We start from the raw sequence: 13,133 nt of genomic DNA, 5'->3' as shown, positions 1-13,133 counted from the left end.
CCATGGCCCCACCTCTCTTAATGGGCCTCACGTCCACTCACTAGGCCTCTGAGCCAATCAATATCCGACGGCCGGTTTGCTACGTCAACGAGACATAAATACTTGTTTTCCGACCATACAAATCACCACATGATCTTTCCTTGTGTTTCGGCCTTACTCCATAGTTCTGACGATTACTTCTCGGAAGGTCACCCATCTTTTGACTACTCCAGCATAAGCACGTTTAACTGTGGAGTTCTCTTAGGATCTTTGACCAAAAATATAAGTGCACTTTGGTAACATAGGTGGTCAAATCAATTCATTTAAACCTCTACACAAACTGGGGTCTCGCAATTCTCCCCCACTCATATTTTGATATTTTGATATTGCAGATTTTGTGATGAAATTCCAATTTAACAGTCTTTTGATGAAAAATAAGACATTTTCTTGTATTTTTTTTGGGTTTTCAATTCATGTTTCAAAATAATTTTGGAGGATACGTTTATAAAAAGCCCAATATGCCTTCAAAGTTCTCAAAAAAAAAATGTATATAGACGCATCTCTTTTATATTATTCCATAAAAATTATATCATCGAAAGTTCCAATTTTCATCTTCTCCGGTTCTCATCAAGCTCGACAATTCCTCCCTCGTCACCACCTGTGCCGTCTCGTCCCCGAGATTCTCTATTTCACAACGTAAAGCTTCAATTCAATTCCTCTCTCTCGAAGGTAACAGTTTCTGGAAACCCTAACCCTAGTTTTTAATCTCGTCTCTATTCTTGGATCTCTTTGGATGTGTTGAACCTTGTTATCTCGGCTCTAGGTTTTGAATCGAATCTGAGCACCTTTAAAAACTCGAGTCAGGTTGTGTTAAAGCCTCTCCTTATCTAGCTGTTCTCTAGCTTTTAGTTTGGAGCCATGTTTGCTCGTTAATGGCACTTTAGGGTTTCGGCCGTTTTAAGTTTTCTTGGTTTAATAAGCTATTGTTTTGCTTTAGTTTCATCCTCCAGTTTTGTCTAGCATACATCTTCTTGTTACTTAGCTGTATATTGAAAGTTTCAATAACTATTGTTCCAAAGTTTTATGTATTTGCATGCTACAATACTAATACTGTTATACTTGTAATGATCTAGATGCCTAGGAAGCAAAAGACATCATCCTCTTGCTTAGATGAATCTGTCAACAAATTCCAAAATTTGAGTCTAGATGAGAAGAAGAAGGGGAAGAAGAAGGAGAAGGAGAAGAACCTTCACCTAGTTCTTGATTTGGACCACACGCTTATCCACTCGACTCTTGTATCACAGCTTTCTAAAAAGGAGAAGTATCTACTCGAACCAGCTGCTGAGTCAAGGCTAGATCTATGGAGATTTAACAAAGGCCATTCTAACGAATACATCACTAAACTTCGACCTTTTCTTCATGAGTTTTTATTAGAAGCCAACAAGCATTACACAATGCATGTTTACACTATGGGGTTATCTACTTACGCGAAGACCGTGTTGAAGTTGATTGATCCGGATAATGTATACTTTGGAGATCGAGTCATTACCAGTAAAGAAAGTCCTAATAACAAGACACTTGATCTTGTTGTGGCTGATAAGCAAAGAGTTGTAATTTTGGATGATACTGTTGATGTTTGGCCTCATGACAAGAGCAGCTTGTTGCAGATCACTAAGTATGAATATTTTAGAGACGGTGATGATAATACAAAGTCTAAGTCTTACGCAGAAAAGAGGATAGACGAGAGTCCAGACACCGGGCCATTAGCGAATGTTTTGAAGTTTCTCCAAGATATTCACAGAAGATTCGAAGAGGGGTTGGATTCAGATGACTTGAGGCCATTGTTACTTGATTCTTCCAGACAATGCTGCTTCTGACTGAGAACCTATGTATTCAGTCCACAACATTACATTCTTCAAGGTTTGTCTAGGAATAATTTGGCTGTCAGGTATATTATTACAAAGAGGAGAATAGATTAAGTAAAGTGTTCAAGGTAGTTTGTTTCTCTCTAGGGAAGGAACTGTGTCTCTAAATGGATCTACTCTGAAGCTTTGTGTGACTTAACTCAAATTTCTTGTATTGTTGGCACCAAACATAACTTAAAAACTCCATGTACGCAATAATACATCACTAAACTCATATTTCTTGTATTCTTATAAGTTGAGATACTTGTGGTGATAACACAGAATTGCACTTTGAAAGTTATAGAGCTACACGTCGCTCTATTGGAAACGCATTGCCGTATGTGAATGTTGCTTTCTTTGCGTTAGTGTCTCGCCAAGTACCATCAAGAAGAGGTGCATTTTTATTGGAAAATGCAAAATTGGTTATATATAATCAGCTCAGGCAGAATCTTTGAAAGAAAAAGTAGCAGAATTTAAAGTATTAAATTGGTCAAAAAAGAATAAAAAATACAGAAATAGTGTAACACATTTATTACATTCGCATAATGTATATGCTATTATCATCTACGACAAAAAAAAATACGGTAAAGCTCTTTAACGATTTTTGCTAACCTATTAGAAGATTGTTATTTTTCCAATTTCATATTTGATTTCTCTTTATCCCTATCCCTATCCCTATATTAGTAAAAGAGAAGTACAAAATAGAATATGGGTCGGGTCAAAATTAAAAAATTAACCCGATTTTAGCAATTGGATACTTCAAAATTGGATATTAAATTGGATTCGGATACATACATCGGATACTTTCCATATATAATTTTAAAATTATATTATTTCCATAACTAATTTTATGATTTCCTAATAAATCTCTAACTAATCAATTATTATTCTTCTTTAACTTTTATTTGATATTATTTTTAATTTATGATATTATAGTATATAATAAAAATGATTAATAAAAATTTAACCTTTTTTGCATATGTTGCAATTTGAATTTTGCAAAACGGACATATAATACTCAACTACACTCGGTTAAATATTTTGGACAATGATTTAAAATCAGTATAAATATGACCAATATTAAAACCATTGTTACATGAGTCTATTTAAAAGTTTCAAAAGTTTCAAAACATTATAATTAAAAGGTTAAAATATATTAAAAATAGAATTTAAAATACTAAAATTATTTTTTTGGAGCCATAGATGTAATTTGGAGACATAATTTTAATTTATTGATAAAATATATTATATATCAAACTATGTAAATTTTCGATAGTTCGCGGATAGTTTGTAAAAATCACAATTATAATGGTAAAGCGAGTTATGAATAATGTTTTTTAAAAAATGAATTCTGTTACGGGTTGGTCCTTCAAAAAAATATATTGTAAGTATGTAATTTTTACATATATTCCTACTTCTACTACAAGAATGGTCAAATTGAATAATTTGTCGATAAATATTCTATTGTGCTGTTAAATTTTCACTGTTTTTTTAATTGTATCAAACCTCAATGTATTATTATTTACTAACTTTTTCGTTTATTATTTTATTTAAATTTATTACACAAATATATTATTCACCGTAATCGACTGCATTGCAATAAAACTAAAATATAATATATTCTTTTTTTTTTTGGACGAAAAATATAACATATTCTAATCCCTTAAAAGTTATATATTTATAATTATTTCCTCCGCGCTGTAGCGCGGGTCCGAACCTAGTTACAATGTAAAATGCATCAACTTGTGGCTCAAATTTCTTTTCGGAAAACGTAGCATTACTCTTAATTGTATACAACAAAAATAGATGTGTTGATGTGTGAATCAATTAAAATATAGAAATCTCAAGAGAAGTAATCAAAGATTGCCTGCATAGCTGTGATCTAGTGGTAAGGAAGAATTGGAGAAATGTTGGAAAGAACTAAATCAGGTTCGATCTACCCGGGAAACAAAAACTATAGTTGTATGGAGAGTTTGTTAATTAGGTCAAGACCCAGTTGCCTTACCTGGTAGTCAAAAATATAGGCGACATAACAAGTTGACAACCCCTGACATTAGTCGGAAAGCATTCCAAACTCTGGACGGACAATATCTTCAAGAAGTAGCACACTTTGAAGCATTTTGGTAACATGATGGTCACAGAATCGACTCGTATGTCCTTTACAAAGATGAATCGAAGCCAAACTATATAAAGAACTACAGATCATATAGATTTTGGATTTTTTTGGGTAATTTCGGATTAAAAAATTAAAATCACACCCCAATCCAAGGTGTATTTCGGTCAAGGGGTGTAACTCGAACCAAATCTGATCTGAAGCCAAACTCGAAGGGGTCTAGGACCATTTACTAAAATGCCCGAAAAATCCAAAATACCCGATTGGAACAAAAATCCAAAATCAAGATGATCTTTTAAAAAAACAAAACTCAATGGTTAAAACCAAACACACCCCAATCCAAAGTGTATTTTGGTTAACGGGTGTAACTCGAACCAAACCCAATCCAAACCTAGACTAGGACCCTTTTACTAAAATATCCGAAAAATCCAAAATACCCGATCGGAACCTGATTGGGTACCTGAACGGCCAAGCTTACCGGACGCTCCTCATCGGTTGTCCATTCGAAGTGATCAAAATACCTTTGTCCTTTCGTCCAATGACACCAAAGAAAAAAAAAAGTCCTGTCTTTCTAAATATTCAGACTGTTCTCTACATAACCACAAATAGCATTACGTAACAACTTCCCAATCCTCATTCCCATCTAATGTTAGTAATGGGAACCACCACCAAATCTTAGTAAGTTCTCTAGACAACTCAATCCTCAATCCAGCAAAAGCCAAATCGATGTTCTATAATAACTGACTATATAAGGCATAGTCATTGTCGCCGCTTGTGTACAGATATCGACATATCTAAGGTTCTTACTTCCTGCATCCGTCTCGGGAAGTATCCTAGTTCTAATTACGACACCGTTTTAAATCACGCAAATAATCTAACATTATGTTTACAGACCAAAACCCTAATTAGTTGCTTCTTCACAATCCAATTAAACTTACTTGGGGAAAAAGAAAACCCTAAATATGCTAAAAAAACTGTTTAAACAGCGACTAGAGAAGATCATGTAAAATTTTAAATCTTTAACAAAAAAAAAATAGCAAAATACGGATTTCAATGTATAAACTTACTTGGAAAATTCCAAAGTTTCTCAAACTTTTCCCCAAAAAAACATGAATTATTTAATATTTGCCAGAAAAATACATGAACTTTTTTCGTTGTCAGAAAAATACGTAAACTAATTTATAGATGATAAAAAATACGTGAACTATTTCGATTCTCCAGTTTCCCACATATAATGATCACGATTTTCAACGAAACTAACACAATCATAAACATCGTTTGCCTATTTTTCAATTTTCCTAAATTTCTAATCATAACAAAAACTTAACTATAAGAAAACAAAGATTGAAGATAAAGCTAAAATATAAAGAAAGAGAGATATTGTTATGATTATGACTACGATAAGAACGAAACTTCTTCACGAGATTGTAATAGTAACAATGTTTAATGTTGTATTAGTTTTGTTGAAAATCGTGACCATTATTTGTGGGAAACTGGAAAATCGAAATATTTCACGTATTTTTTATCATCTATAAATTAGTTTGCGTATTTTTCTGGCAACGAAAAATGTTCATATATTTTTCTGGCAAATATTAAATAGGTCACGTTTTTTTGGGGAATTTTCCCGCTAAAAATACAATAAAATATGAGGTTAGTCAAATTACACAAAGATTGGCTTACTATTAACTATTAAGCTTCAGAACAGATCCATTACGGATTAATACAACTTCTGGATAGAGGAAAGCCATATAGAGAGCTACACAGTTCATTCCCTAGAGAGATACACTTACTTAATCTCCTCGTTGCAATAATATATGACAACCAAATTGTTCCTTAAGGATCAAGTATCAAGTAAAAGTCTCTGTTTTTGTTCTTCACTGTAACAAATCAAATCATCATTAAAAAGAAGAAATTTTTCCAAGTAATTTCGAAATCAAAGCTTCTCTTTGGATTATTTGATTCTAACAATTTCTGGGTTTTTAATGTTTTTTCTCTTATAGACTCTCGAATCGTCTTTCTCATATATACTCTGTTTTGATTTTGTTTTTGTGTTTTGATTCTTCTATAGGTACTTACGTTTACAGAGTATAGGAAAAGTAAGGAAGTTTTTTTTAACGGTGGAATACAAAAAGTTTGGGAAAATTCCCAAAAAAAACGTGACCTATTTAATATTTGCCAGAAAAATACATGAACATTTTTCGTTGCCAGAAAAATACGCAAACTAATTTATAGATGATAAAAAATACGTGAAATATTTCGATTTTCCAGTTTCCCACAAATAATGGTCACGATTTTCAACAAAACTAAGACAACATTAAACATTGTTACTATTACAATCTCGTGAAGAAGTTTCGTTCTTATCGTAGTCATAATCATAACAATATCTCTCTTTCTTTATATTTTAGCTTTATCTTCAATCTTTGTTTTCTTATAGTTAAGTTTTTGTTATGATTAGAAATTTAGGAAAATTGAAAAATAGGCAAACGATGTTTATGATTGTGTTAGTTTCGTTGAAAATCGTGATCATTATATGTGGGAAACTAGAGAATCGAAATAGTTCACGTATTTTTTATCATCTATAAATTAGTTTACGTATTTTTCTGACAACGAAAAAAGTTCATGTATTTTTCTGGCAAATATTAAATAATTCATGTTTTTTTGGGGAATTTGACTAACCTCATATTGCATAACTTTAAAACTTCATATACGCAAAAACTCACCATCTAACATCATTAAAACAAACTAAATTGAGCCAGAAACATTAGAAGAATTTTTTTCATTTGTTTTGTTTTCTCACATACTTATTCAAAAGGACGCATATCATTAAGAGTAACTAGACAAGACGAGATAAGAAAGACACTATAGTACTTCTGTCAAGTCCATCATGAGAAAATCAATCGAGCATCCTTGAGAGTCATGTTGGAAGGAGCAGGGAAAGGCTCAAGAGTTTTGGTTGAAAGATTAAACACACAAATGTCAACGTCATAAGGGGGCAGGACATGGTCGACTTTGTTCCAGACCTTCTTGGAATGGATAAGGTTATGATGAGTAAAATAGATCGAGTTTGGTTTAATACCAAGAGTATAGTTAGCAGGCACAGTGATACCTAAGTCAAGAAGCAAAGCCTCATCACCAAGAGAATCTACATCAAGAAGATCAGGCATGTGATCATCTGGTTCAGCATTAGGATCCATCTTGTAAATACGAAAGGCCATTTCGTTATTCTTCGTGCTTGTCACAAACAAAACCTCTCCCAATGTAGTAACAGCGATGCTAAAGTGACAATGATATCTAAGAGGAGGAAAGATTGGGGAATATGGGTCAGGGTCAATCCCTGTGACTTCTTCGAAACCTTGCTTCATAGAAAAATCTATAACTCGAACAAAACGACGCATCGTTAAGATGTATAGACAGTAACCACGAAGAATCAGACAAAGCATGCCAGTTAAAATCCTTGCGATATCATAAGTAATCGGTATGAGATCATAATGAGCATTCCCTTTCTTGTAAAACCCTAAAAAACAAGCAGGGGAGTCAAAGAACCAAACTAAAGCTATCTCTTCTGCTTTCTCGTCTATCCACAAACGTGCCCTAATTTCATCCGTGTGTAATAAGTAAACGTAACCTTCACTAAACTCCCATTCGAACTCCTTATCTTTATCTTCCATACGTTTTAGAAAAGAGTCGTTTGATTTGAGTGACTCTAATGGAGGAAGATCAATCTTATTCCCACTAAACACATCTATAACATACAATCTTGATTGAGAATCTATCATCAGCAACCACTTGCCGCAGCTTGCAAGCAATCGACTCGGAGCCGCTCTAATGTAAATTATGTCTTTCTCGTGTGGATTGTACAGCAAGCAATCAGTAGTGTCGTCTGGAAATAGGATTAGGTATGGAGATAAGCTTTTCCGAGGAACTGTTTGTTTAGAAACAGAGTACCAGTCGGAACAAACTGAAGATGCAGTTCCAGAACAGCTTGCTGTAGAGATCAGGAAGCTGCATCTGTTCAGACGCCTGAGACCACATCAGACGCCTGGGATCACATCAGACACTTGAAGTTGCTGACATGGAGTCGTGAGATGACGTGGCAAAGCTTAAGTGGATGAAGTGACGTGCTAAGGAAGATTTCTTGCTTGGAAGCAAAGATAGAGACGAATTACGTATGAAGATATGGTGAATATTCTTTACATCAAATAAGGAAAGGATAAGCTTGACAAGCAAGTATATTCCGTTTCGGTGAGATCCTAGGGTTAGGGTTTCGGGTAGTTAGTATAAATAGTCTACGGTTGGCCACGAGCCACTTTGAACACTTTAGACTCTTTGTACGTGATTGTAAACTTCGAAGCTAGAAAAACAAAAAGCTGAGAAGGTGAGTGTTTGTTTTCTCTTGGGACTACACGAGGTGTAGGAGAGATAGGTTTAGTGCTCGTTCTTTAGTCGGGTTCAATTCTATTGGGAGGAATAGATTGAGTAAGAGCCGAGACAAAATTGTATCCTAGGAAAAGATAAATTTTGTTAATAAAGATCGAAGGAAAAAACGTTTGCTTGGCGCGTTCCAAGCGTAACTGTCTGTGTGTCTCTCTATACGTTTTTATTTGGTATCAGAGCGGACGCCTGATAAAAGATCTGTTATCTTTTCAACAGGTGAGATCCTGCAACAGAGGGTATGGAGAAATCACAGCACTACGTTGCTATAACTAAGCCGTTTAAGTTGGATCCAGAACATTACGGGTTCTGGAAGGTGCAGCTGAGACAGGACATTCAGAGTGCTGATCTTGATGCCTGGATAGCTGCTGAAGATGGATGGACAGCCCCTGTAAAAACAAACGAGGCTGTAGATGCTGTTTCGAAACCCAAGAAGGATTGGACTACAGAGGAGAAGCTTGCAGCAAAACACAACGCAACAGCTCTGTCCTTAATCTTCAAATCGCTGCCTGTGAATCAGTTCACCAGAGTTCAGGGATGTGAATCTGCAAAAGAGGCATGGGATATCCTTCAGGTCACCTTCGAAGGAACCAGCAATGTGAAGAGAACCAGACTTGACATCTTAGCATCTGACTTCGAAAACTTGATATGGGAGATAGTGAGACTATTGAGGAATTCAGCAGCAAGCTGAGTAACATCTCTCAAGAGGCTATAGTGTTGGGAAAACGCTATAAAGATAAGAAGTTGGTTAAAAAATTTCTCAGAAGTCTACCAGAGAGTTTCAGCCACATAGGTCTGCAATTGATGTCTCGTTGAATTCTGATGAGTTGAAATTCGATCAAGTAGTTGGGATGATGCAGGCATATGAGCTACAAGTTAAGAAAAAGGAGCAGGCGAGTGGAAAAACTTTCGCACTGAATACTGTTGACACTCAGGAATCTGCAGATGATGATAAAGTTGGTATGCTTGTGAGAAAGTACTTCAAGAAAATGGAGCGAGGTCAGCAACGTGGGTCTGCAGTCAACAACAGATCAGGGCAGCAGAAAGAATTCAAGAGGACTGATAAGTCTGAGAAACAATGTATTGAGTGTGAAGGCTATGGACACTTCAAGGCTGAATGTCCGAATATGAAGAAGAAAAATACACTGAAATGTCATGAGTGTAAGGGCTATGGTCACACCAAGACTGAATGCCTATGAAGAGACTCCAAAGAGAAATCGTATGTGACTTGGAGTGAGAGTGATACTGATGAAGATGAAGGAAAAGGAGAAGTGCTAAACAATTTTGTGGCATTTTTGGGTATCATTGAGGAAGACGATGAGAGTGTTGGTGTGACAGCTCAGGAGGATGTTAATCAGGTTGTTGGTGATGAATCAGAGGATGACGAAACAAATCTTCCAACTGAAGAACAAGTTTCTCTTTTGATCAGGAGTCTTATGAACAAGACAAAGGAGATCGCTGATCTAACCACTGAAAGAAATGAACTTCAATTGAAAGTTTCTATGATATCCAAGGATCTTGAAGCTGAGAAAGTCAAGTCGCAGGGTCTTGAGAGGCAGTTGGAGGATCAACTCAGAAACATCAAGATGCTGAGCAAAGGGACTAAAGCTCTGGACAAACTCCTAACTATGGGACGAACGGCTAATGTCAACTGGGGTTTAGGGTATCAAGGTGGAAACTTTAATGGTACAACTAAGTTTGTTAAGGCAGCTCCGCAGTCAGCAGAAGCTACTCAAAGGAAGTCTGTTTCTCCGAAGAATCAGAGACGTGTTGTGTCCTCATCTAATCAAGAACAATCAGCTCACGGTCGTAAATCTAGAATGGCTCCTCGTGAACATGTTCAGTCAGCTTACGGTTCTGTGGTTCGTCTTCACCGTAGCTGGAGAACAGGTTGTTGGTATTGTGGTAATCTGAATCACTACAAGGCACAATGCTATGGATTTTTGAATCGTGTGTCTGCAATGATGCAGCATCAGCGGTATCACAGGGATTCTAAGAATACGAACAGAGTTTACATCATAAAGGAAGATCTGTACTGCAATGTTGCTTACACTGCTGATGAACAGGAGTCAACTCAGGAGAAGTGGTATTTTGACAGTGGATGTTCAAGACACATGACTGGAGCTCAAGACAATCTGTCAGAGTTTGAACAGGTTTCAGCAGGCAGAGTTACTTTTGGAGATGATGCAAAAGGAAAAATCAGAGGAAAAGGTACTACAGTTGGTGAATCTCAACCAAGCTTACATAATGTGTTTCTGGTTGATGGACTGAAGGCCAATCTGATTAGCATCAGTCAATTGTGTGATGAGGGTCTGGATGTAACATTTACCAAGGCCAACTGCAAGGCTGTGGATCGTCTAGGACGTGTTCAACTTGAGGGACTGCGGTCTGGTAACAATTGTTACATGTGGAGTTCAGGTAATCGTTGTTTTCAAGCAGCTGTTGACTTTCAAACTGAGATGTGGCATAAGAAGTTAGGACATCTGAATGTTCGTACGATGCTAAGGCTTGCACATCAAGAGACTGTTAATGTGGTGTTCGATGATGCGTCTTTTCGTGTATATGAAGATGTGTCCTCAGTAACTAATGCTCCTAAGGATTACAATGAAGGAGTTGTGGGGTATGAACCAAGTCCAGAGCAGGAAGTTGATGATGGCTCCGACACCGATGAAGACACTGCTGAGCCTCTACCTACTCCTCAGGTGCATAAGAATCACACCTCTAATGATATTATAGGTACGATTCAGGGGGGCAGAGTTACTAGAGGAAAGAAGATCGACTTCAAGCAACTCGCTGGCCAGAAGCAGAAGAATGCTGCTGCTGAAGTTCCACAGATGGCGGCGGTTGTGCAGTTTGCTTGCTTTGTGTCAACCCTGGAGCCCAAGAATCACAGAGATGCTCTTGTTGATGAATATTGGATTGCTGCTATGCAAGATGAACTAGAGCAGTTTGAACGAAGTGAGGTCTGGGAGCTCAAACAACGACCAGCTGATGTCAATGTTGTGGGTACTAAGTGGATCGTCAAAAACAAGAGTGATGCGCATGGATGTATTGTTCGCAATAAGGTTCGGTTGGTTGCTCAAGGATACTCTCAGATAGAAGGCAATGATTTTGACGAGACCTTTGCTCCTGTAGCAAGACTGGAGTCCATCAGGTTTCTGTTCGGCATGGCATGTGCTCTGAATTTCACATTGCATCAGATGGATGTTAAGAGTGCCTTTTCAAATGGAATTCTTCAAGAAGAAGTGTATTTAGAGCAACCTAAAGGATTTGAGAATCCTCAGCGTCCTGATCATGTGTACAAGCAAGCTCCAGGAGCTTGGTATGAGCGTCTGACAACATTTCTGATCAAACAAGGATACGTGCGTGGGAATATAGACAAAACGCTGTTTGTGTTTCAAGATAACAATGGTGTGATGTTTGTTCAGATATATGTTGATGACATTGTCTTTGGATCCACATGTCAGCCGCTAGTTGAACAGTTTCTGAAGAACATGACTCAAGAATTTGAAATGAGCATGTGTGGGGAGTTAAACTATTTCTTGGGGCTGCAAGTGAAACAATCAGCTGATGGAATATTTGTTTCACAAAGCACCTATGCCAAGAATCTAGTTGAACGTTCTGGTCTCGCTAAGAGTAAAGAGGCGAAGGTTCCAATGAGTGTGACTGACAAGCTCTCAAAGGATGAAGCAGGAGAGGAAGTTGATGAACGAGTTTACAGAGGAATGATCGGGAGTCTGTTGTACTTAACTGCCAGCAGACCAGACATCTGTTTATCTGTTTGAATCTGTGCTCGGTATCAAGCCAAACCAAAGAAGTCCCATTTGTTGGCTGTTAAGAAGATCATCAAGTATATCAAGGGAACTGTAAATCTTGGGATATTCTACACCAAGGATACAACCAAGAGCTTGACAGGCTACTGTGATGCTGATTGGGCCGGTTCATTGGACGATCGTAGAAGCACAAGTGGTGGATGTTTCTTCATGGGCAACAACCTGATTTCATGGCACAGCAAGAAACAAAACAGTGTTTCTCTGTCAACAGCAGAAGCCGAGTACATTGCTCTAGGAAGCTGCTGCACTCAACTCATGTGGATGAAACAAATGGTTGCTGACTCTGGTATGGATTCTGATATTCTTTTAATTCATTGTGATAACCAAAGTGCAATCAACATAGCTAAGAATCCTGTTCAACATTCACGTACTAAGCATACTGATATTAGGCATCATTTTATTCGTGAACTTGTTGAGGCGAAACTGATTGTGGTTGATCATGTGAGTACAGAATTTCAACTGGCGGATTTGTTTACTAAACCATTGGATTTTAACAGATTCGTGAATCTGAGAAAATCCTTTGGGATTTGTGAGATCTAGCTTTCTCTGTGAGTTGTGCTGATCTAAGACAGGGACTGGAGCAAGAACAGACCATGGAAATCCTAAGAATGAATAGAAGATCAGCACCCTATACTTCGGTTTAAAGAGAGTGGAAAATAGCATGCTTGTCATGCCAACTCTTGTGGACATTCCTGTAAAACGTTGTCATGATAACGGAGGTCAAAGAGCTGAGGAGAGGTGGAAGTGTGCATGTCACGAGATGTACTTGGAATTGTGATACATCAATAAGTCAATTCCAGTACTCTATTCATGGAGCTCTGAATATGCTATTGAAGACATGCACAAGGTTCAGTGGTTGAGAAGTCAAGTGAT

The 13,133-nt window shown here is 37.0% G+C and overlaps 2 protein-coding genes and 1 pseudogene across 2 annotated transcripts; 2 read left to right on the top strand and 1 right to left on the bottom strand.

Annotated features, from left to right (window-relative positions):
• The first annotated feature begins 634 nt into the window (after window positions 1-634).
• Window positions 635-2,132, top strand: LOC17891167 (RNA polymerase II C-terminal domain phosphatase-like 4). Its single transcript, XM_006299285.2, has 2 exons — window positions 635-708; window positions 1,113-2,132. The coding sequence occupies exon 2, from the start codon at window positions 1,113-1,115 to the stop codon at window positions 1,854-1,856; it is 744 nt and encodes a 247-aa protein (XP_006299347.1). The 5' UTR covers window positions 635-708; the 3' UTR covers window positions 1,857-2,132.
• A 4,746-nt stretch (window positions 2,133-6,878) lies between these two features.
• Window positions 6,879-8,028, bottom strand: LOC17891449 (F-box protein At5g25290). The gene is made up of 2 exons (XM_023786130.1): window positions 7,956-8,028; window positions 6,879-7,876 (listed from the first exon to the last, which is right to left on the bottom strand). Exons 1-2 carry the CDS (start codon window positions 8,026-8,028, stop codon window positions 6,879-6,881), a joined length of 1,071 nt encoding a protein of 356 aa, XP_023641898.1.
• Window positions 8,029-8,668: 640 nt separating this feature from the next.
• LOC111831514 lies at window positions 8,669-12,800 on the top strand (annotated as a pseudogene).
• Window positions 12,801-13,133: the final 333 nt, after the last annotated feature.

This window comes from Capsella rubella, unplaced genomic scaffold, assembly GCF_000375325.1.
Source record: "Capsella rubella cultivar Monte Gargano unplaced genomic scaffold, Caprub1_0 scaffold_3, whole genome shotgun sequence".
NCBI classification, from domain to species: Eukaryota; Viridiplantae; Streptophyta; class Magnoliopsida; order Brassicales; family Brassicaceae; genus Capsella; species Capsella rubella.
Note: the sequence above shows the minus strand (reverse complement) of the source record. Positions and strands in the feature narration are given on the sequence as shown.

Bases quoted from the DNA above. Each gene is read 5' to 3' on its own strand.
- LOC17891167 (XM_006299285.2), top strand. From the start codon at position 1,113: ATGCCTAGGAAGCAAAAGACATCATCCTCTTGCTTAGATGAATCTGTC.
- LOC17891449 (XM_023786130.1), bottom strand. From the start codon at position 8,028: ATGTGGTCTCAGGCGTCTGAACAGATGCAGCTTCCTGATCTCTACAGC. The intron at 7,877-7,955 runs GTTTGTTCCGAC...TCCTATTTCCAG, and splicing joins GTTCTGGAACTGCATCTTCA to ACGACACTACTGATTGCTTG.